The 25466-nt window shown below is 38.4% G+C and overlaps 1 protein-coding gene across 1 annotated transcript; it reads right to left on the reverse strand.

Annotated features, from left to right (window-relative positions):
* Positions 1-1247: 1247 nt before the first annotated feature.
* On the reverse strand, positions 1248-25459 carry zgc:152816 (uncharacterized protein LOC777712 homolog). The gene is made up of 21 exons (XM_035435224.1): positions 25129-25459; positions 22651-23311; positions 18860-18921; positions 18295-18333; positions 18092-18192; positions 17565-17614; positions 15817-15933; positions 14774-14899; positions 14519-14677; positions 13390-13514; positions 12134-12677; positions 11750-11828; positions 10023-10042; positions 9635-9757; positions 9218-9346; positions 8332-8460; positions 6547-6677; positions 5659-5842; positions 5165-5315; positions 4155-4276; positions 1248-3759 (listed from the first exon to the last, which is right to left on the reverse strand). Exons 2-21 carry the CDS (start codon positions 23251-23253, stop codon positions 3730-3732), a joined length of 3024 nt encoding a protein of 1007 aa, XP_035291115.1. The 5' UTR covers positions 23254-23311; positions 25129-25459; the 3' UTR covers positions 1248-3729.
* Positions 25460-25466: the final 7 nt, after the last annotated feature.

The following is a 25466-nucleotide window of genomic DNA, read 5'->3' on the forward strand; positions in this document are numbered from 1 at the left end:
TCTTTTCACATTTTTAGGTGACATCATCGTACTCATGCACAAACTTTAGAAAATGGAGATGGCAGAGAAATGGCATTTTCCCCAATTATGCAAGATATTTAGCCAAATTTGGGTGTGGCTCAGTAGTTTATCGAATATAGCATCTTGCCCGAAAGGTAGATTGCCTACAATGGATAACAAATGTCAGTTTTTGGTTGTGGCTCATATCCTACAAACAAATTCGGTAATTTAAGACAGGCAAGAAGGTTTATTTTCTTGTACATGAATGTTAGGTAAACGAGCATGACTCTAAACATAAATAAGCGTGGCAGCTACCATTTTTTCGGTGTGTGAATTTATTCAACCCACCGTTTCCAAAGGACATATTTATTACTAACAAATTTAATTTCAGTGTTAAAGTGGGAAATCATTATTTTTCTGTGTGAACACTGAACACTGGGAAACAATAACACATAATATGAAGTGGCACCTGTTTCACTATGGGAATGTGAAATGGAATGTGGCAATGTAGGCTGTCACAGTATAGCTATGTGAATTAGTGCTCTGTATGTTCAGACATCAGACCCATTGGGATTCTGGAATTACAGTTAATTGTTATGTTTGTATACTATGAGATGTTTACTTCGATCTAATGTTACATACTAATTAATGTCTCTACTAGAACCACAATTTCAGGTTCATGTTTGTAGGGTACTGTTTGCAATTACTTGTACTTGCAGTTTTAAGTGGGCTGACCATGTGTAAGATCAGGCTATGGGACTATTTGTGGCCTCATTAAAGGACTAATTCATCAATAGTCAGTGTCACCTTTGATTACGGAGAAGCAGACAAGCAGTCCCCATAGTGCTAAAGTTTGTAGTCCTAAAACCCGGAAGTAAGTTCGCATTTTTGAGCCATGGGTTCCCTCATCAGATTTCCAGTGCTTTTCTGCCGAAAATAATAGTGACACGCCCACACCTCCACACAACTCTGCAGGAAAGTGCCGCATTGCCTGATCTGGTATGAATGCAGCCTAACGGGTGTAATTTAGGTCGTAGAACAACACGCAAAACTCTCAGGCTTATGTTAATCATGGCACAAAGATGCTAACTCACTTCCTGGTTTTAAGACTACAAACTAACTTCCCAACCCAGTTTCTAAACAAAAGCTAATTTTAATGCTTTTTAAAAACATTTTTTAGTCTTATATACATCACAGGCAAGGATTGCTGCTTCAATAAGCACAACAATAAAAACAACAGTATTTAATCTTATTGGGGGAAAAAAGCCCATTTATTACTTCACTTAGTTTTAAAAGTATTGCGCACCCAGAACATGACATGCATGAGGAGGTATGAACCATGCAAAAGGAGCCAGCCGCCCATGTTAGGTGAAAGGAGCAAGGTTTATTTTTAGTGGCACTAGGCATGACAAAAACCGTTGACTGTCTGTATAGAGCGCCAATCTCACAATGTTTTATGGAGACTTGAATTTGCCACATGGACTGCAGCATTTTGTTAACCAATTTGGACTTTTGTAGGCAGTGATGAAAACAAAAAAAGCATGAACTCATTTTCGGAAATTGCTTAATGCCATTTCAGAAGATGTGGGCATGTTTAAGATAAGCTTCACATCCTTTAGAGGAATTTAACACTGTTGTATGGCTACCGAGAGAAATGACCACCATGCTTTCCCTGAAGCCTGCTACACACTGTAGCTGTGAATCAGCCATGGCTTATTATTAGTCATCTTCTTACTGCAGGTTACCCTTCTGTAAGGTAACCCCAGAGAAGAAGGACAAGTGGACTTAAATTCTGTACAAGTATAAAGTCTTAATACAATTTATTAATGACTACAGATATCATCAGTGAAAATCTCCAAATTAATTGCAACAGTAAACTGGTGGAAACCCCACAAGTTCAAAACTAACTCCAAATTGGATTTAAATTAAATAGGTTTATTACGTAATGACGAACAAGACATGACAATGAGAAAATCAGACACCATACAGTCATGTAGATAGGCCCACTACTTATGAACAAAAATACATTAAACCAAGCATTCAACTGACTGTACCTGCAGAAAGAAACCAGCAAAGCAGACCTTGCCAGAGAATTACCCAGCTTCTGCCCAACAGGGATAAACGGTGAAAACCAAGAATAGCTTGGAGTAAAAGAACCCACACAAAGCACAAGAAAATGCTGCTTCTTAACTCCAACTACAAACTCAACAATAACCATCCCACTGAGCCATAAATGTTTCACTCAGCAGGGACTGAAGATGGTGGAACTGATTGGGTGACGCCAAGTTATAGCAATGATGTAGTCAGGTTCATTATGTCAAAGACCAGCTTATCTAACGTCTGAATTACTTTTAATAAAAAGGAACACTAAATTGCTGAAAGATAAACTAAGCAACAAAGCACCATATTATCAAAAGGGTCATTGCTAAGCCTCTTTTGAAGGCAACCAAACAAATATGTTAACAGACAATTCAGCTTTGCGATTGAATGCCTCTCATAAAAAAGGTAAATGTATTGCTACTTTGAACAGAGATGATGTTTGTACACAATAAAAGCAAAGTCCAACCAGAAATGAAAACTCAGACACAGAACTCTGTTTTCTGGTGCAAGCTGGAAAATTTATATTCCAAACCAGGAAGCCTAAACCATAATTTAAAATTGAGATTTACAATTCCTTAGATGGTACTGAACATGTTTATATTACATTTAAAACTGAATGTCAGTTTGCTTATTTTAAAAAATAATATTTAACTCCAAAAGTGTGCTAGTGTGCCAGTGGTATGCTATGGAATGGGGTGGTTTGGGTGTCATGCCGTGGCCACACTGGGGCTGCAGAATTGAAGTACTCTTGTGTTCCTTCAGAGAATGAATACTTTCTATCTACCAGAAATTGGTATTGGTTTCTGAGGACTCTCATGTTACCTTGGATGTTTGGGGAGGGGAGAGAGAGGAAAACAAACTGTTGTTGACAAGGCTTAGGAGATCAGGCCATTTTATAAATATGGAATATTGTGAGGACCAAGAAAAAAATCCCCAAATCAAAACACACCATCTCTCTCCCATGTATCATAATCAAAACTTAGGTGTCAGACAATTCAAAAGCTTTGAATACATTGAAATACACTCATACATGGTTTAAACTCAATTAAAACATTTAATATCCATTAGTGGAAAGGTAATCACTGGTAATAAACAGCACTTGGAGCATACAAGTTAAAATTCTAAACTGTATGCTAATTTCAGTGTGCACATGTCTTGCTTTCAAAAGAATTTGGACATAAATCTGAATATCTGGACACACTAAAGTCATGTAGTGTGCAATGGCCTATAGGTATGGTTATTTGCATACCTATACCTACCTACAGCTATGCAATGGTTATTTGCCATGCCTATACCCAAGTCCAACCAAATAGCCATATGTCTGAAGTGTAATGTTAACAGAAACATTGTTTTTGGGGTTGGTTGATCATTCAAATTAAGTTCAAACATCTCTTCAGATAAATGTTTATTTGACAAGCAGCTGCAATGTGTGTACACACGTGTGCACACGCATAAATGCACACAGGAGTACTGTAGTAAACAAAAAAAAAAAAAAACCTACAATAAAGCATATTTCCTAAATCAAATGAAATCACTGTTAACAAGATCAAGACTGGAATGTTTAAACAGAACAGAGACTCATTTCATTTGAAAAACAAAGGAGATCCTCCAGCTGTACAAATGCAAAACTCATTCACTGGGATCTTCTGCCAGCTTCATCTGAAAATCAAGGATATGAAAGCAAATTCAAAATAATGCAATCAAATCATCTTTCGAATGAAAATTTTTATAAACATAATCCCTCGTGGCACAAGTCACATGTTCAAAATCAAAACTCAACTGTGATTTCTATCAAAAATAAATGTTCATGCCATTTTTATGTCCCTTTGAAGTGAAAGATGTTTTGGTGAAATTCATTCTTACAAGCCACATCAAATGCATTTACATTGTTACATACAATCAATTTATTTGGCTGGAAATTTACTGAAGCAATTCAGGTGCAGTACCTTGTTCAATGCTACAACAGCTGTGCCCAGCAGGGGGAATTGGTAATCAAACCTATAACCTTAGGTCTACAAGCCTAGTTTGCCATATAAATACTTCAACAGTGTCACCTTTAGTTTCTGATAATGCGCCAGGCTGCTGCAGTGGAGTGATTTAGCAGTTTTTTCATTGGTGTAGAAGACCTTACAGAGCTTGCAGAAGAAACCAGTTCTTTGGACAATGTAGTCTATCCCTGAAACAAAAGTTACATGGCTGCTTGTTATGGTGAACATACATTATGGCGATGCACTGTTTGAAAATTAAGATGAAATTACCAGATAATTTTAGGTCAAACCTCACTTAGTTCCAGCTAAAGTATTGTGGCTCTAAACCACCTTCCTGAAAATCAAAAGGTTCTTAAGATTTGGTGCTTATTAAATCCTTAAAGCCCAATGGCCATGAAATTAGACGCTGGCGTCTAACAATGACGTTGTATGAAATAATTGCTTTTTTCAGTCATTGATTCAAGGTGTAGCGCCATAACCTGTATACCACTGCAAAGTTTAGACTCTTTGCATTTAGATTTTTAAAAAACCCTGTCGCAATAAATAAAACCACTAAAGATAACAAAAGAAATAACAAGGCAGTCCCCCCTCCCAAACTGACATCCCAGGTTAACTTCTGGAAGTGGAAAATGGCTGGGGTAAAACCATCTTAACAATGTTCCAATTTAGAGAGGTTTGGTGCCATTTGAAGAGGTTTTGGGGACAGTTGGGCCCACTTTGTCAAATTTAAACACATAAAATTTTACTGCTTTGTTCCATCAACGTTTTTCCTGGTGTTGTAGACTGGTTTCTTACAGTATCAGAAGTACATGTAAGTTAATCACTACAAAATAAATAAAACACAAAACAATGTTTTTATTTTTGTTGTTTTTCAGAATAAGTATGTCCTGTAGTTTTACTGACTGAGACTCAGGGGAGTCGTGATCAGGGGACTTGGTCATTTCGGTCCAACTGTGTTCGTCATCTCAAGCTTTGAACCATCCCTGTACTGTATATAGTTTTGGAGATAATGGGGTTTATTTAAGACGGGGGACTCTTAAAAACAGCCCAGGCTCAGCAGTAAGTCCCTTTCTTACCTACGGGATTGTTGGGCTGGTACGGCCCCAGAGGGACTGGGACCTGATCAGATTTTTGCTCCACTTTCTCCTCTTTGTCACACATCTGCCCACCTGCTCCAGCAGAGGCACTGACAGCTCCATCACTGTCTGATACAGCACTCTGGCCACCCTACACGACAAACACATGCTTATTCAATGCCAACACGATCTGAGATGTAAATCCTGAAAAAAAAGTCAATCCTGTTGCAGTAAAAGAGCGATGTCCACGTGTAGACTAATCTACGTAAATATTAAATTGTTTAAAAAGAATGCAGGTTCTGCATTAGGAAATGTAAGTAAACAAATTGCTTATACACTGTTTTGGTATCCCCTGATTCTGTTGAACCTTGTGAATGGCCCATTGTATTTTGTAGGAGCATGTGCTTGAAGGCAAACTTCCTTCTCATCAAAGACGCATTACATCTGTGTAGGTGTGCACCTGTGGTATGACTAAGACAAACAAACACTCTTACATCTTCCGTGACGCTCTTCTTTGCAGCAGGGCTTTCTGCTGATTGGCCGTTCTCTGCCTCCGCCTCCCCCTCTGCCTCTTCCTCTTCCTCAGTGTCTGCCTCCGCCTCTGCCTCCAGTCTGTCCTTTTGGGCTTTTCTGTTCTTCTGCTGTGCACACCACAGCTCATACTTAACAGGCAATTTCCTGTATTGATACAACATTGCAAACAAACATGTTTAATCGGATGAGCCATGGCAAAGTTCCAAAACCACAGAACAGTTTTGAATTGCTTTGTATACTCAGCTGAACTGTCACAGACAAGTCTCCCCGAACCAATCCAGTTTTGCCCTTACATACCCAAAGATCAAAGAAAAAGCCCAAGTCTTCAAAGAAAGACACAATCACAAAACAGTAACATCAATGATCCTGCTTGCCTTATCTCAGTAAGCCTTTCAAACTGGGTTAAACTCTGTAGTACAGCCGGCTGTCGAACTCATGACTGTTCACTTTTGAATGGTGTTCAAAGATCTTCATTCAGTGGCCACTGTACAACTCCAATGACAGCAACCTGTTCCCATTGGCATCGGCTTTCCAACCAAACCACTAAACATGATTGTACCGTATATATGAAAAACCTTCAGGTTAATATAATACTGAACCAGTAGAATGTTTTGCAACTGTGCAGTACTGGAGCCACTGTCTCCATCAAATCCCTGTCAGCACCATAAACAGTCTGTTTTCCTTTTTGGGTCTGATAAGTGGCACACTTCTGTAAAGCACCGTACAACCTCAAAAATGTTTTCGATACAACCCATTTGTCATCATCCTTCGAAGTATACAAGTGTTTTATAAGCAAAATATCCACAGAGGGATACACAGTAAGCATACAATATGTGCAAATTACTCACCAAGGTATCTGTGAATCTCCTTTTCTGCACAAACAAATCCGTAGCACCGAGCCATAAAACTTAGGAGGCCGGTGCAAGTACTTCTGAATCATTTTCTGCGCTGCATCCACACTCTCCATTTGAATATAACACTGAAACGATTGAAGGGCTTAGGTAAGCTGTACGTCTAACACATTCTTCCTCATCTTCACAAAGACGAAGCATTTGAAATATTAAACTACAGGCAGTCTGCCGCTTGATTTTTCTTTTTCATTCATAGGGCCCTCACATATTCCAAATACTGGCTCCTCACAGCATTGGTAATATGTTACATCAGTCAGTCTGTTTCTGCTCAGGTGGTGAGCATATGTCATCCAGTCAGTCTGCTTGTGCCTGTGGTCTGGCACACATTCTTAGGATTCCTAATCAGTAAAGGAAAAAGCAGTGCTCTTGTAATGGAAACCATTCTGATAAGTTGCTGAAAAACCAATGGGCCTCAGAAGTCTGGCATAAAGCAGCGCAAAATCTTTACCCATATATATTTCCAGATCAAAGGACAATTTCTCTATGGAAAGGTTTAATAGGATTTTCACATAACCGTCCCTGTCACAGTCTGTGATTTAAACTGGCGTTTAAAACTTGGACGTTTTTATCCGCACATATTTCTCTCTTAGATGCCACTGGATCCACTGAATTCCAATGCTGCTTGCCAACTGAAATAATTATTTTGCTAACAGCAAGCTAACACTGCTGTGAATGTTATTTATGTCACCGCAGGCGTGGCGGTTTTTCAAGCTGGTCAAAGCTACCGTTAGCCAGCAAAGAAATTTAAAGAAAGTACTCAAATAACCTGAGGAAATTACTCAAGAGAACAGCAACAAAAGCAGCAATAAAGATATTTACAGGGATATATTACAACTGTACAAAATGTATAATATATTACACGGGCTAACGGCTAACAGCAAACGGCTAACGCGTGTGAATGGTAGCTGGAAATATAGCTCTGCGTGTGGTGATGTAATTGTGCAACAGGTTGCTAACCACTTTTAAAAAATGATACCAAATTTTTTTGATGACAAAAAATGAGTGAAACCCATTCTTATTTCCTATACAAACTAACAATCAAATGTAATACATTATTAGGAATTAGGTGGATGACATTCATTAGCAGTAAATTTTTTTGATCCAGATATCTCGAAAATGCTAACAAAACCAAAGAGGATGACAACAACTTCTGAAGCCCATAAAATCTACTCATTGTTAGTGGTTTGTAGCCAAAATAAACTAGTAGATGACTGGACCTCGTGTGAACAACTGCAAATTGTTGAAATTTTCTTTAAAGGATAAAATAAGATCTGAAATTTCAAATGCAGTCAATGCAATCCACTATAAGGCAATGGCAGGGGAGTGTATCTTTGTTCCCAGGGTCCTATGTTCCCAGGGTCCATCTGACTAAACATTGTGAACAATTTTTCATAATTTCTTGGAAAATATTATTATTGTTGAGGACTTCTGAGCATAGCTAAGCCATTTGTTTGCTGATAGACCTAGCTGACATTGCTTTCTGGTTTCATTGATTTACTGTCTCTATCTACTGAACACATAAGATTTCATGTAGAGCTGGGGAACATAGGACCCTTTGTCATGTTCCCATTATGTGCCATATAAATTTGGGGAACATAGGACCCTGGGAACATAGGAATGACCCCAATGGCAGCACTGAGCTGGAAAGGCTATGCATTTTGTGGATTTACAAAGATTCGGCACTTTTAAGTGGATTAAATGTATGTAGTTTGTACAACATACCTTTCTGTGACGCCAGTTTAAGTGATAGGCACTGATTTTTCCAAAAGGTTGAGCAAGCCTCAAGAGGGAGATGTCAGAGTACTTCTGCAGTGGAAGCATGCCAATATAGATCGATTTTCCACTTGGACCCTATATGGAGAACATCACTGTCAAATAAGCCATGTGGACACACTAAAGATTAAAGCATCACACCAAGAAATCTAAATAGATAGACTCTGTTTAGTTTCCCCCCCCCACCGTGTGTATTACTAAAACTGGGTGGGTAATGAGCACCTCAGTTTCGCACTGGTTGATTTAGAATGCTGTGACACATACCTAGCAAGACGATTAAAACTTCACAGCGTCTGCAAAATGCCAACTAGTACAGCTGTATCATTAAGCTGCTTCATCACCACTGCATTATTTATTTCTTAAAATCTGCAGGCAGTCAAAAAGTTCACTGCCTGTCAATTACTGCAAAATTTAGATAAAGTTGTAGGCCAACAAGCCAATTAGAAATGCATGTTAGTGTAGCCAACTGTAATTGCCCAAGTCATTATAGTTGGCTCCAAATTTGAGAATTTTACCTCAGAGAAAGGAAACATGGATTTTAATAATCTATCTTGAAGGAAGAACACACACTGATCTTTCATCAAATACTTTTAACTGAAACTCTCCTAATCACTGGGAAGAGGACGTCACCAACACAAATCTCTCCCCATAAAACAAGTCTGATGTATTATATTAAGGAAAGAAAGCAACTTCTGGTAGAGTACTGTGTTCTCTTAAATCAATAAACAAACGCATAATAGCCCATGAAAAATGACTACCAGCTGAGTTGTCATTCCAACAAATGCATGATACCTTCCCTTGTACAAAGCTTAATAGCAGGTTACTCCAAACGTACCTCTAATTGTTGCAGTGTAAGACACAGACTAACAGATACAGGTCTTCCAAAGATGAGTGCTTTTTTGCTTCCTTGATAGTATTTAATCATTCTTTTTGCTGCTGCATTACTTTCCAGCTCCAACAATGCCTAAAATCACAAAAAGAAACATACAAAACCTTTTCAGTGTCAAAAAGTGGACTAGCCGAGTCAATCATCCAGAATACAACTGAACATGCATTTCACTTGCTGAAGACAACACTGAAGGCAAAATGCCCCAGAAACAAACAAACTGAAGATGGCTGCACTTCAGGCCTGGCAGAGCACCACCAGGAAGATACTCAGTGTCTGGACATGCCTATTAGTAAATGCACAATTCCTGAAACTGTGTGGCATTTGTTTATCACCTCAAAATACTACAACCAAGAAAAAGCTTACCTCTTGTTGGTAAAAAGATATTGCATGGTTTGTGACTTTCCCAAAAGGTTCCGCAAGTTTGAGAAGCGCATCCTCTAAACCGTAGCCCTTTCTGATGCGCCGCACTGTAACGACTTTTCCTCCCTTTGTAGACAGGATTGAACATGGAAAACAGAGTAACCGTTCAGTTTGAACCTCATAAGTTAGAACTAACGTCCAGGGATTTCTCATTCATTCAGTTTGAAGACTAAATTTCCAGTGCACTTGTGGAATGTTTCACCAGGATCAATCCTGCTCTAAACCAAAACAACTATTCTAACTATTCTAAGACTTCATTAAGGTGCGGTCAATAACAAGTGCCTACAATAAATTGTCACTTTAAGAATAGATACCATTAACATCTACTAACCTCAGAAGACTCCTCTGAATCTGCAACACAAAAGAAAACACAATCTATAACAAAAATATCACAAGTGGAGATAAACATAAGAAAACAAGTTCATCTCCTGGTCCATACCAATTTTGTTCAAACTGCAAAGAGGAGAGGGATGCCCGTAATCCTACACTACACCAAACAATTTTTTCGATGCAGACTTTTTTCTGTGTTTCTGGGTCAAAAAGGGCACATGGAAGCTCACAATATTATGCAGATATACCCAGTTCAAGGTAATCTGTGTACTACCATGCCAAGCATGGGAAAACTTCACTTGTGGCAAGTGAACAATGAGGGGTGAGAAGACGTGAGATTCAAAACATCTGCTTTGGTACAGAGAAAAGGCGAGTGTATTTGGAACACTCATTGTAAATAAGGACAATTACTAAGCCAGCAAAATATATTTTCATCTTCATTAGCCAACAAGTTAAATGCACATTCAATATTACTAGCTTGCTAGCTGGATAAATAGATTCCACAGCTATGTGTAGCATTCACTGTGGCTAGGTAAATAATTTTCCTGTCCGGTATTGTTTTCTGTAGCAAGTCAGCATGACACAAAATATGACACTTGGTTCATGCATCGGTGTTTTTATCATTGATTAATCAATCTATAGTTATAAGTACTGGGACAATGACAATTTTTGTTGTTTGAGCTCTGTACTCCAACACATTGGATTTGAAATAAAACAATGAATATGAGGTTACAGTGCAGCTTTAATGTGCGGGTATTTACATTAATATCAGGTGATGCATGTATGAATTACAGCCCTTTTAATACAGTCTATCCATTTTAGGGGAGCAATAGTAATTGGACAGTTGGCTATTCAGTAGTTGCTTGGCCAGCTGTATGTCTTTGCATCATAGGTTCACGCACAAGAAAGCTGACAAAAAGTCTATAATTGATTCTAGGTGTGGAAATTACATTTGGTGTTTGTTGCTCTTGTCTCTCAGGCCCCCATGAGGCTGAAAAATTATAAATTATCTATCAAAAAGATACCTGTTTTTTGGCTGTGTCACAATTAACAGTTTTATGCATTGTTAGTAAGCAATAACGCACTGGTGGGCTCCACAAATGACCTCATTGGACAGTGCTTCACCTTGCAGTAGAACAATAACACCAAACATACTGCTAAAGCAATCAAGGAGTTTTCAGGGCCAAAAAGTGGGATGTTTCGCCAAGTCAATCACCCATCCATCCATTATGTATAACCTGGACAGGTTGCCAATCTATCGCATGGCTCAATCACCCAACCTGAATCCAATTGAACACCAAACGCCCCAGAAACAAACAGGAACAGAAGACGGCTGCAGAACAGGCTGGGCAGAGCATCACCAGAGAATATACAGAGCGTGTGGTGATGTCTATGGCTTGCAGATATCAGCCAGTCATCGAATGCAAAAGATTTACAACAAGTATTAAATATGATCTTCTTATTTCAGATTATGTTAATTAGGCTAATTACTTTTTTTAGGCTCCCCTAAAATGGGGGGGCGATGTTTAAATAGGGCTGTAATTCCTACAATATGGATGTAAATAACCTTCAAATAAAAACGGACAGTCTGAAACCTTGTATTCGTTGTTTTATTTCAAGTCCAATGTGCTGGAGGGAATGGATTCAAAACCACAAATATTGTATCACTGTCCCAGTACTTTTGCATTCAACAGTATATTCTGGCTCACCTCTTCTTTAAGAACTTACCGAATTTCTCCCCGGCATCATTATCAAGCTCATCTAATGTAACAAAATCTTCCATGTTATCGGGGAAATCCATATCTTCCTGTTGGGGGAAAAAACAAATGGGCATGTTTAGTCTGTCACAACAAATACAGAAAAACTATCAAATACAAATGCTTTAAAAACAGAAGGATACATTTCCTTTATTTTTTTCCTAGTACAGTGGAAACACTGTTATTAGTGCTCCTGTGAACTGACAGAATCAAATATGTAGAGGAAACTGACCCACTTGAATGACCTAAAAGTTCTAGATCAACTCTAGGGAGGAACTGTACCTTCACATATCATCCATTTACAATACAACAGTAGCTGCTTCACGGTAAAGTGAGAACTGCAAAACATTCTTACTTCATCATTTTCATTGTATTCTTCCATTATGTCCTTTGTATCCCCCATTTTGTCCTCAGGATCCTCAACTGATGTTGGTTCTTCGGCTGGAACTGGAAGAGTTGAGGTCTCATCTGGATTTTCTTGTGAATTCACTGGTGGCCTTTCTGCAAGTGTGATCTCCTCCAAGTTCTGATCCATTTCCGCACCTGAGCCCTCCGAGTCTTCTTTCTGTGAAGCATTAGTCTCCTCTAAGGGCTCTTCGAGAATCCGTTCATCGACAGTTTCACCTTGGCCCAACTCTTCTTCTGAAATGACTTGCTCATCTTCTACCTTCATTCCTTGCTCATCTTCTCCCCCACTATCTAAATTGACGTCCAGGTGCTCATGCTCCTCCATGGCCCTCTGATCTCCTCCATCAACATTTTTTTTCTCTGTCAAATCTTTCTGCAAGGACGTTTTATCTTTGTTTTTGAGATGTGACCCTCTGGAAGCTTCCTTGCTCTTAGGCAAACCACTGTAACTTCTGCTTGAATCTCCTCTTCTGGATGGGTCTGGACTTAATCTAGAAAATAAAAATTAAACCTTTTATTACAAATAAATGTAAACATTGCTATCCTATGGGCTGAGAGCTGCTTAGGTAGCAGACTGCTTTCATTCTCAATTAATGCAGAACTTTACAGTGGAGTATTAACACAGCTGTGAAACAATATACCATAAAACAGGGTCTGAAACCAACACCCGACCATATATATATATATATATATAAATATACCGGCAACCATACCGGTTTCATCAGATGTTAGCTAAATCTTCCATTGTCCATGAAGCCGAAACGGCAACCAATAATTATTTATATTTAAACATAGATAAGATAAGAGTTAAACCACTGTTCCAGAGAGACCAACCCAATGTTCAAGTCAATGCAAGAGAATTGTATGGTCAATAATAACAGCTGCACTGAGATCAAAAGGACAAAAACTGAGATACAGCTCGCATTAAACTCAGATACAGAAAACTTATTTACCTTAAACCTTAACTAAAGCAGATTTCAGTACTACAATTAGCTTTAAAGCAAGACTCCTCATTTATATTGCTGCAGTTGAAGAAGGCGTTTAGCCGTTTAAAAGCCAATTTATACAAAATTCTATTTCCAAAAGGGAGATTTGTAATTAGTCAGTAATTGCCAAGGACAGAGGATTCCCAGTTTTTTTTTTTTTCTAAAGTAGAGGTTCTACAATGGCAGGTTTCAACTAGAAGAGGAAACTGCTTTTTACCTCAGCTGCTTGTGAGAGGACGACAAGTTGACCCTGACGTTCTTCCCAAAAATCTTGAGTGGATTGCTATGGTAGTACTTCACCATGATTTCAGCATCGTTCCAATCTTCCATTTCAATAAGAACCTGAACAACACGCAAAGAAAGAAAATGTATTCAAACAAGTGGAAGACAAGCAAGGGAATATTCACATACAGAGCAGTCTATTTGGACAGTGACAATACCCGCATATTAAAACTGTCTGTATTGTTAACCTCATATTCTTTGTTTCATTTCAAATCCAATTTGAGTACAGAACCAAAACAACAAAAAAAAACTGTGTCACTGTCCAAATACTTATGGACTGCATTTTATGTTCACCAGAGATGGAAAGTCCAAGGTTCAGAAGGTGAAAGTCCTACTGTGTGTTTTTAGTAAAAGAAAGTAAAAATCCAAGTGTTCTTCAACTCAGATGATTTTATTAATTAGTTCTACCTCCTGGATGAAGAATTGTGCTAAATAGCAAACCCAGATGAGTGAAACAAAATACTTGGATGAATATGTTTTTCTGAACCTGGACTTTCTTCACACCTACTTGAACTATGGAGTCGGTTTACTGAGAATCCTACTCAACATCCTACTCCTAACAGCACTTTCAAAAAGGTCCATCTTGGCACCTTTGTTTATTCAACAGGACATTTCTATTGGGGAATATATGGTGAAACACTACCAAAAACATTTTTTGAGAAACCGTTTGCTGAAATCTTGGTAACTGGTAGCCATGGCATTTGGAGAGACCTCACACTGTCGCACGACTCTGCACAACTTAATTCTAACATATGTTCAAAGAATAAAAAGTATGAGTGTACCATATTATATAGTTCTATAATGCCAATGCTATACACTGCAGCATAATGGTTAGGAACTGGGCTTGAAAATCTAGTAGGTTGCTGGTTCAATTCCCTGGTGGGGCACTGCTGTTGTATGTTTGAGCAAGGTAATTCATAATGAATTATTTCAGCAAATATACAGCTGTATAAATGGATTGTATATACAAGAATGTACGCTGTGTCACTCAGGACGAGCTGAATACTAAATGTTGTCAAATGCTTAAATTGAAAGCATGTATACTTTGGTTTCCCATAGCTTACCTCATTGTTATAAACTTTAGAGTATCGCACTTCACCAAACATCTTGGCCACTTCAAGGATTTCAGCCTCACTTTCTTTATCAGATGGAAGGTGTGAGAAACACACAACTGCATGAATGGACCGTTTTGGACGCTTCTCAACTTTATCCAACTTGGGTGTCTGAGGGAAGACAATCAATTTTCAATGTGTGGCAATGGATAGGTTTACATGATATTGCAAATAACACCACTTTGAACACCAGGTAAAATAACTTACATGGATACTCCCAACCACTGGAGACAAGTACAGGGCCAACTTGTTATCCTTCACATAAGCAGGTTTAGAAGCATAATGAGACACCATATTGACTGCTTCTTTGTGTGAACTAAATTCCAGGAAGCCCTGAAAGGTGAAATGTTGGCAGACATTGTGAGAGCCATACAAATTCAAAGTAAATCAAGCTGACAGCTGACATCTGCGCTTTTGATAAATACAGTAAAACCATGCCTACCCGAGTTGCACTCTTGCTACATTTATTATTGAACCATGCTATCACATTTTCCCCTCTCACTTTCCTCACTCAAAGGCAGTGATGGTCTCCCCTTATGGCACTCTGCCTTTAGGACCAGGGATTAGCTTAATAACAACCCTGAACTACAATGCCAGACACCATCTCCAAAACAGCAGGAAAGAACAGAGCTAGCCTCCACAGCAGAGGCCCAGGCTACCCTGGGTTGCCCAACATAAAATGCACAGGTGGGATGGACACCAATAATTCAGCTTACATAACCCCAAATTTCTGTCAGCTACAGCAGCTCCCCACTACATTACTCATTCATTACTGCTCGCCATCACAGCTTTTCATGGTCTTGTGGCCTCCTACCTTTTGCGATTTCATAGCCTAAAAAATCAAGACCAGATACTGAAAGCCCTCTCATACTTGCACTAAATGAAGGGGTGGTTGTATAAAAAGTGTTATAACTCCTATATGGTGAAACCAAAATGTATAAAAATTGATTTGATTACAAATATAAAATTACAGAGTACAGAGCCAAATCAAATATGGCTTTCCCCCCACCAAACATTATGGACACACACACACACACACACATATATATATATATATATATATATATAAAAAGTAAAACATAAGCAGAACTGAAAAATAAAAAAAAACTAGTATTAATAAACTCCATAGAAATATTTTCCTATGCTATTCATTTTTTAATTTAAACTTCTATTTAAACTTTTTAAAACAGGTGTGTATTAACAGAATACTGCTTGTTCACTTCAGCAGCACATTTGAGTATTAACCATACCTTGCAGGGGAAAATCAGATGTTTAACTACAGTGCCAAATGGCTTTGCCAGACTGAGCAAATCCTCCACACCTACAGTTCCTCGAACAAACTTGGTCACCACCACTTTTGTACCAGCCTAAAGGCAAAATAAACAGGGGAGAAAATGTTTTTTTTTTTTTATTTTATTTTTTTTTTAATTACCCAACTTTCAACATTGTTCACATATATGCATGCATATACTCAATTGCATTGTACAAATACAGTACACTAAATTTTTAAAATTTTTATTAAAAGTCAACACCTCCCATATGCATGCACATGATGCAGGATTTGTTGTGTAGCATTGTTCCAATGACAAAACTGAACACTGCAATAGCATAATAAATATTTTAAACATGAGCTGAAAAGGGTAGTTTTCCCAATCATCCATAGGCAAGTAACATTTCAGCTTGCTACTAGGCTAGCATTACTAGTGTACAAGGCCATTTTTAAACTCAGCTCATACTCAAAACCGCTCAACCGATGCAGAGAACTTACATCTCCAACTTTGTTTGGTACCCTCTATATATCATAATTTTCTATAGTATGACACATACATATAGACCAAAAACTATTTACGATATCTCCGTCAAAATTCAACCGGGATTTAGGCATTTTACTGGCTTATGGTTCCAATTTTCTACATACTACCTTCAGGTAGTCTTTATGTATTAAAATTAATAAAACTTTATTTTAGACATATGTAATATCATGCAACAGATACAGGGGTCTAAAGATGCTCCAAAAATATCAAAAGTCATGTGGGCATAATCATACACTCATGACACATTCACAAATAAAGCACAGTGTAGTTTTTCTGCTGGAACACTGAAACAGAAAACCCTGGGAACAGTGAACCCCGGGGGCCAAAGATTATATTAGATTCAAGTAGCATAAGTGTATATTTTAACAGAAAAAACGTATCATTTTAACAATTGTTACATAAGTTAGTTATGTAAGGGTTTTAGTTATGTAATAGTTGCGTGATATCCATTTCCACAAATTATCTGTGTACATATCTCCATGAAATGATGGAAGAATGAGTCTGAAAAAAATGCCCACGTGTGATTTTCTTCTGTTGAAGAGGCATCACCGGTATACATTTAAAACCATTATTTTACATAAATGACTTGTCTTTAAAAGGTATGATTAACATTTTGGTAGCCCTTGTAATCTTACAAAAAGAAGGAAGATTCTAATCCCTATTTTTCCCAGAGAAACAGACATCTGAAAATGATGCCTCAGTAAAAGGCAGCCATTTTGGAGGATCATTGATAATTTATTTCTCAATAACAATTTGGCATCCGTAGCTCTAGCTTCAGTTTTAGTCTTTACAGATAGGAAAGGAATATGTAAATTAAAAATGAAGAGATTCTGAGGAACAGGCCCAACAGCCTAGTCCATTTCCTGTGGAATGATTTATATATACAATATAGCACAGATAATTACAAAAATAAATAATTGCACAATGCAATAAGACAGTAGATGTGATGATAAAATGGCAAACATTTTATGAATAACTGATCTAACAAATTCATAATTTTAATCAATTTTCTAGGATAATTAACTACTGGAGTTCATACATTCCCAATTTCTGACAGAAATGGGCCACTGAAACCAAAGGAGAGCCTGCTCTGTGTTTAGGGAAAAAATAACCTGCATATTAAAGACACATGCTAACACACACTCACTCACTCAGGTATTTGTTAGAAATAAAAGGTGGATTACCTTGGGTTTAAGATGGAGGTGTCTATAAGACGGAGGGAAGTGCCGCTCGCCTAAAAACACAAAGAAAAATAAACACTACAGATACAAAGCTTTTCAATAAGGCCCTACAAACACTTTAAATTACATTCATACATTACATTCATTTGGCAGACGCTTTTATCCAAAGTGACGTACACTTCCAACAGTTCCTGCCTCAGGTACATCCAAAAGTATTCATAATAGGCTAATCAAATTATAATCTACTGTCAGCCACTTCTTCGTTAGCCCCAGGCTTTTAAAAAAAATTAAAAACATGCTCATTAAAAATGCCACCAAACTCCCTGAAATCTTGAACTACTTGTTTTTCAATGGTAGGTGAAGCTAAGAGCAGGAAGGCTGAGTAAAGAGTAATGGTAAGTGAAAAAGTAAGTACAAAAATAAATACATATATTGTTTATACACTATATGGGCCAAAATTATGTGGACACCTAGCATCCAACACCACATCTAGAATTATTGGCACTAATGCATGTGCATGGCCTTGTTACCTGGGCTAGAATCTGTGGGGTATGGTCTCTTCCGCGACACGGATGATCTGGAGTCCCTTCTGACAGGAAGGCCATCCCCTCCACCGGAATGGGAGTCCGGTCTGTTAAAATAATGTCCGTGGTCAACGATGCTCAAAATAAGTAGTGTTTTGGCAGCATATTGAGAACAACAAAGTTAGTAAATATATTACAAATGTACTTACACTCTACAAGATGCATCATGTGTCTCCCAGTCTGGATGTCTGTTTAAAATAAAACATTTGCATATAAAATTCAACAAACTGTTAAAAAAATAAATAAATAAATAAATAAATAAATATGCTGATGTGTGTTGATGCTGAACAGACGGAAATGTATTTGACACCATTTTATAAATAACTTTATCAAAAAAGAAGCCACATGAAATCTGCTCCTAGTTAAGTCACATCTGCAATTTATTTCTGTGAAGAAGAAAAAAACCTTACAATTTTTTTTTTTTTTTCATCCTACCATTGAAAATGCCTGCAGCTAACAAAAGAACAAAAGGAATGGCTCTCGGCTCCAATTTTTCTCCAGTATATATATTAGTCTTCAAAGGTGTTCTTTTTGATGTCCAGTACTTCAGTATAGTACATATGAAAATGGAAATGCCCTCTTATATACAAAGCTTTCTTCAGTGACCCAGATCTCTGCCTACGTTCTGCCATTATTAATGGCTTGCTAGTTTGGGAGTACTATTTGTGAGTTTCGCCTTAGCCATAAACAGCCATTGGTTTAGATTTAACTCACGTTCGCAAGAATTTACGTCGGTTTTCCTCATGGCGTGATCCATTGAGATGGTCATTCCATGGCTGCATGAGAGAGAAACATAGTTTTTAAAGCTGAAAACATGAAACACGTTTGACGTTTACTGTCAATGTCATTGCATCATTTAAGTGTGAAAAGACAAAGAACACCACTTCTGCAGCAACTCCTTCCTTGGTACCAAGCAATATATAAATAACAGATTCCGCATCACGGAACCAACTGAGACATGAAGACAATTTTGGTGAATATCAGTTTTTGTCCTGTACATTGTGCCTCAGGAGCTATGTTGAATGTGCGTTCATGGTATTCTTTACTCAGTAATATTACAATACTCAATTATCAACTTTAACAGGCAATTAACTGGCTACCTTAATTGCATTAAAGTTTAAATGTGAGCTAGCTGTCATTCCATGCCAATTTTATTGGATAATGCACAGATTGGGTGAGATCAGCAACCAGCTCCTTGTCCGTGCATTAGTAATATGAGCCAACTGTGCTAGATTAACACGACAACAGTGATGTAGAAGCATACATTTCGGATAGTAAAGCTGTACATTTGCCAAGTACTCTGTAATAGGTTTGCCAACTCTCCTAGGCCTAGGTGCTGCTTGCATCAGATAAAATCACATTCAACCTTGGAGTTGTTCAGTTTTCATCTGATCCGTGCACAAAAAGTTCAGTCAAAACCAAAAAGCGCACAACTTGAAATTATTTATTCAATGTTGCTGCGGGCGTCCAGAGATATCTAGAGTGCATTTTGTATTTGGGAAGAGTACCTACGAACCATGTCAATCAATTGGTTTCTCAGCTGTTTGTAGGCTACAGTCAATGCATTTTCAGAATGCAGCACTTGTTTCTGTATTTTCCCCACAATTTTTCCTGTGTGAAAAATACAGAATCCTGCCTTAATACAATCTCTAACATACAATATAACAGCATGTAGGGTGCCACCACATATTCAGATCAATGGCATGTTGGGAGTGCGGATTTTGTAAGGGATGACATGAAATCTAAGAATGTACACACCTGAAATTTACACTCAAATAATTCATGAAAAGATTGCGGGCCTTAAATTAACAACAAGTATTGTTAAAACAAAAACAATCAAACATGTATTTTTTTCTACCTGAAGATAACACGCCAATAGAGCTCCAGTTGTTGGAGTCACAGAATCCCAGCATGCATCTGCCTTGATCAAAACTGTGCCACACTGGCAAAAAATCCAGGAGGGACCACTGACTCAGCCCCGTTCTTTTCAGTTTAATTGTGACTCTGCCTTTAAAATGGTAGATGGTTGTTGTGCCCCAGAATGTCAGAACGAGAGGGGGCATGATTAAAGGAGATATTTTCATCATCGCAAAAGATCCTGTAAGGCGAAATAAATGGATTCCTGGTACCTGATAATTGCACGTGTAGGCCAACTGCTAAACCAAATTAAGATGATTGTTTATCATGTTAGCTATACGTGTATAACGTGGTCCTTTAAAGCTTATTCAAACTTGGCAAATGTAACTTTTTAATGTGTGAAAATAACCCCTTTTCACCTACAACCCATGTTTAACCTATGTTTAACTGAATACAGAGCTTGTGATAGCACTAACCTTAAAATCAAGCGAGCAAGCGTGTGGTTGGACAAAGCCCTTATTCTGACACTTTCCATTGATAATGTCAAGTGACACTAAACTTACTCTTCCAGTAAAGACAGTGCAGTTTTTAGAAGGAAACCCCCCACAACCAAACAGTCATGAAAAATTCAGCCTTTGTCCACTAGTACTCTTCCAGGGTTGTGTCAGCTGTTTTGCCTGACAGCTTTCTTGCCAACAGGACTTTCAGAACTCAGTCCAGTAGGCAAAAGAGGACATGCCCATTGGAAATCAATCAAATGGTCAGTTAAAAGCAAGTCTGGATGTTTGTCACAGATTCTGTGAATTTTGTCCATTTTGGGCAGTTCAATGACTCCCATTTCCTCCGTATATTGGACTTCCCGTGATTTTTCAGCAGTTATAGATGGCAACTGTCAATATTAATGTAGCCTACAGCATCGTTTATACAGGCCTGCACATTAACAATACTGCCAAATGCTGAGAGAAACAGTGTGACAATGGATACATTCTGGAATGCACTGGGATCAAGATTCCCATCCTAGTCAGTTGTTGCAATGAGATGTTTGACCCTGTCAACAGTGTTGATGCCCAGGGCTCCTGTTTCAGTAACACCGTCAGTGACAACAGGTGCTCCTTCAAAGGCCCAAACCACACAATATACAACATATTGGACCAAAACAAACTTTACAAAAATAAAAACAGATGCGCGGTGACAGTTTAATTTCATTAATGCAATTTGAGCATGCTGTTTCTGTTAAATGGCAAAATTTTTTAATTAAAGAATTAAATGCACCAGCCTAACAATGTATTTTACTTGTATAGCCAGCAACTGGCCGTCCGTCCGTCCATCCATCCATCCATCCATCCATCCATCAATCCATCAATCCATCCATCCATCCATCCAAATTTCAAGCACTTGTTACTGTTACAACAGTTGTGCATCTTATTTATCAATTGTTACCCTCTACTGCACATGGGATCTATTAATTTAACAGATTAACATTAAATAACAAACTTCCACTTTTTTCAAGTTTCCAGGATTTTCATCAACTTAGCTGTGAGTGCTCCACAACTTCAGCCAATATTTTCCGTGATAAACACTCGGCCTTAGTTATAAGTTTTTAAATAGGGACAAAATCTAGTTGTATGTTGAAATCATAGCGACTTTCAAAATTTAACTTCTATTTACTTGCAAAAAAAAAAAAAAAAAAACCTGTGGCTAACAGCTAACGGGCACTAGCCCACAACATGTCATTGTTAACACTGCTTCTGCAACTGAATGCTAACAGTGAAACCAACCCTTTTATGATCGGCTGGGCTAGTCCAGCTAGTTAATCTACTTCTCGTGGTTATGGTTCATAATGTAGTTGATGTGGCTCCTTACAAAGGGATTCAATAAAATAGATGTCACAGAATGATACCCAAGGCCACTGAGCCGGATCATTTGTCTACTCCGTAACCACATAAGGAAAGCACACAAGACCCGTTTGGTTTATTTTTCCAAAATACCTCTGCTGGTCTTTAGGAAATAACGACCTAATGTAGCCTAACTTGCTAACATCTTTATTTATTAAAATACTAAAATGTCAATTATCTAAGATAGGTCCCTATTCAGAACAATGGCAGATGCGGGTTTGTTTTCGCCCATGCAAGGCTCCGCCTACAAGCCAATGACGCATTGCTGACTAGATCTATACTGTCCAATGGCGTATTATGGTCTGCAGGGCACTAGAATTGGAACAAAACTAAAATATGGACAAATTACTCATGATCACAAAGGTGGAAAGAAGCAGCAACATAGTTTGAACTAAATTCTCTGAATTGTCCATTTATTTTTTGAAGCATTGCTCAAGTTTACATGAAACTTGGTATTCAGTACCTCTTCATTCAGGCTCTAGTTAAATTGCAGAAGGGAAATTTGCTACAAGCAGAATCATTCAGACACTTGAAAGATATTTTGCCCAACAAGCATTATTTCGTTCAACAAGCTGGCTATATTGTTTTCCCTAATGTCACAATAATTCACACGCATAAAACTATTTGAAATACCCCCAAACCTTGATTGTGTGGCACAAATTGACCATTATATGCACAAATTCAAGATATATTTTAAGAGGGAGTACTGCAAATAGGAGATAAGAAAACAAAACAAATTTGTAAAATACTTACCGCAGCTGAATACAATATGCAAAAGCACAGAGAGCATGTGTGTGGAAAAGATCTTGGCATAGCTCCACGAAAATCATCCATCAGATAGGACATGGGAAACTTTGGCGGACTGCCCTCATAGGAAGACTTGTAATGACGAGGCTCCCTCCTGCTCCGTACGTGCCCCAAACGCTCATGGCTCTCAGTTTTGCTGTCGTTGTAGTCAGCACTGTGGCTACGGACCGGAGGTTTGCTCGTCGATCGCTGCGGTACACTATCAGTGCTGTCAGCCTCCCAGTCCTCTTGGTCATTGTGCACTTCTTCTTTTGGTGGAGAGGTCACTGCGTGTCCACCAGACTGAGCTCGCTTGGCCTTCAGCTGCATTATAAGGTGTGGTAAGGTTTCTATGCTTATCTCATTTTCTGGAATCTGTGCCAGAGCGTCCACATCCTCAGGAGACAACCCAAGAGCAGTGTACAGATTCAGTGTACTTGACTGCATTTCACCCGAGCCCTGGGGGGGTGAAGCATCCTGGCTTTCATTGGCAGTCTCTACAGGCAGAGAGCTTTTGGAGGGCCCAGGTTGCTCATTGTTCATTTGTTCATTTTTATCTGCTGATTCCATTCTGACTCCAACACTGCAGGCACAGGGATGTTCAATCCAGTTGTGAACTTCGTCAGCACTATCCAAGGAGAGACGCCCAGATATTGTTTAAACAAGCTTGTCAATGACTGTAACATACTTCAAGAACAGTCGCAAGTAATTCATGTGGCAAATCCAATATTTTAGTTCAGACATGATGTGTCACTGGGTACAAGGAGTCACTCACGTATCAGTGACAATCTCTCTCACTTTATTTGTGGTCAATGAGACTGTACTACCAGTATGAAATTGGTATTTTAAACCAAAGGTCTGGGCCTCTGAGGACATAACACCCTATGTGTTCTGCAGTTGCTTTTTTGCAATTTGTTTGTATTTTGCTCCATTCCAGTCTTGCTGTAACTGCACAACCTCCAGTCGAACCACAGGCAGGATGTGGGACATTTACTGCTATAACTCAGGAAGCAGGAACGTATGACACTGCAGTGGATTTTTTGTTTGCGATATGCTTCAGTTTTCCCTGATGAGATAATTTTATGAATGCTTGCTCCATACCGGCTGTGGTATGTCCACAAACCTATCTTTGCCTACATATAAATACTAAACGATGTAAGTGATCCTTCCAGATGTCACGCAATCTCCACCAACCCGCCCCGCCCCCCCGACATTACTTACCGCAGCATCACTAAGCAAATACATACAATCCAATTTTAAATAAGGCAGTCCCCGGGTTACGAACGTCGAACTTACAGATAACTCGTACTTACGAACGGACTGCCATAAAGCCTATTATATTAAAAAATTGAGTGAAATACAATGGTTCGTAATAACGAACGCACGCACTACTTTGTGACGCTCATGAAAACATTGCACGGCTTCAGCGGTTCGTCGGCTCGAGGAGAACGCCGTCCGACATTTTAAGTCCGATCACGTTGCCGTTAACACTGTGATGAGTGTGTAACTTTGTACTTGGCTTAATTTTTTCTATTATTTAACCTTGTAACCATGCCTCCAAAGCGTAAATGCGATGCAAGTGCTGGTGATGCATCAAAGAAAAGGAAAACGATCACGATCGAAAATAAAGTGGAAATAACACTGCATTATTATTATGTACTGTATTATGTTTATGATGTTTTAGTGTATTTGGCAGTGTTTCTTACGTGTTTTATATGCACAGAAAGGTAAAAATATATACTATAGGCCTATACTAAGACAAACATTTGACTGACGGTAAATAAGTATGTACCTGTTCCGACTTACCTACAAATTCGATTTAAAGACAGATTTAGGAACGGATCTCGTTCGTAACCCGGGGACTGCCTGCATTATTTATTTATTTATTTATTTTTTAAACAGCGTATCTTCCAGTATTGTTTTTTAAACGACACTGCTGAGTATAACTAAAGTTAGTAATTAATGTAAGTGATGTTCCATTCCAGATTAAAGTTAGTAATTAATGTGAGTGATGTTCCATTCCAGACTATGAACTAAATGTATTTTAAACCTGGCGCGAACTCTATTACATGTGCCCCAAATAAAGGCGAAAGAGCATGCGGCATCAAAGCAGATTCTCGGCAAAAATCCACAAGTTTCATAATCCTAATTGTTGCAATAATTTCTTATCAGTCATAGATAATGAGGGTATTATTATTATTATTTTGCCTCCGGAAAATAAACATTGGTCGATTTTTTTTTCATTAGGTTAAGGATATCTGCAAAATCCTAATGATCACTTAGGTCTAAAGCATTTCGTCGCACCCTACTGCAAAACTAGCTGGTCGACAGGGATTACAAAAAGATGCGACTCTGGAACTACATTTAGAGTGCAAACTATTTTGTAATTCTGATTAATCAATAACGTAAAATATAGCTGAAATGAACGAACATGTGATTACATACCTTCTAAAGCATCCGTATTATATTTGTTACTTAGGACAAAAGCAAAGGCCTTCTTATTGAACACACGCCATTTTCTTTTTGCGTCTTTCAGGTGGAAGTTAGAGAAACACCCCCATAGCCTGGTGGTGTGTTCCCACCTTATACGGCCTATGGTTCCCACACTGTCACAATTCCGATCCGCTTGGCCTGCCAAACAGTAGACCGTTCGGGGAAGTCTGGTTTCTCTGTGTTTATTTGTATTTTTGTCTTGGTGTATTTTCGGGGTCTTGCTTATTACTTCCTTTTCCGTCGCTCCGCTTTCGTAGCTGTGGCAGCCGAATGACCATAGACATGTTTAA

The sequence above is a fragment of the Anguilla anguilla genome, chromosome 9 (assembly GCF_013347855.1).
Source record: "Anguilla anguilla isolate fAngAng1 chromosome 9, fAngAng1.pri, whole genome shotgun sequence".
NCBI lineage: Eukaryota > Metazoa > Chordata > Actinopteri > Anguilliformes > Anguillidae > Anguilla > Anguilla anguilla.

What these genes read in the sequence shown, in the direction of transcription:
- zgc:152816 (XM_035435224.1), bottom strand. Translation starts at nt 23,253, where the DNA reads ATGGAATCAGCAGATAAAAATGAACAAATGAACAATGAGCAACCTGGG. An exon ending in GCATATTGTATTCAGCTGCG is followed by an intron (nt 18,922 to 22,650) that starts GTAAGTATTTTA and finishes TCTCTCATGCAG; the next exon opens with CCATGGAATGACCATCTCAA. An exon ending in TAAACTGGCGTCACAGAAAG is followed by an intron (nt 6,678 to 8,331) that starts GTATGTTGTACA and finishes CAATCGTTTCAG; the next exon opens with TGTTATATTCAAATGGAGAG.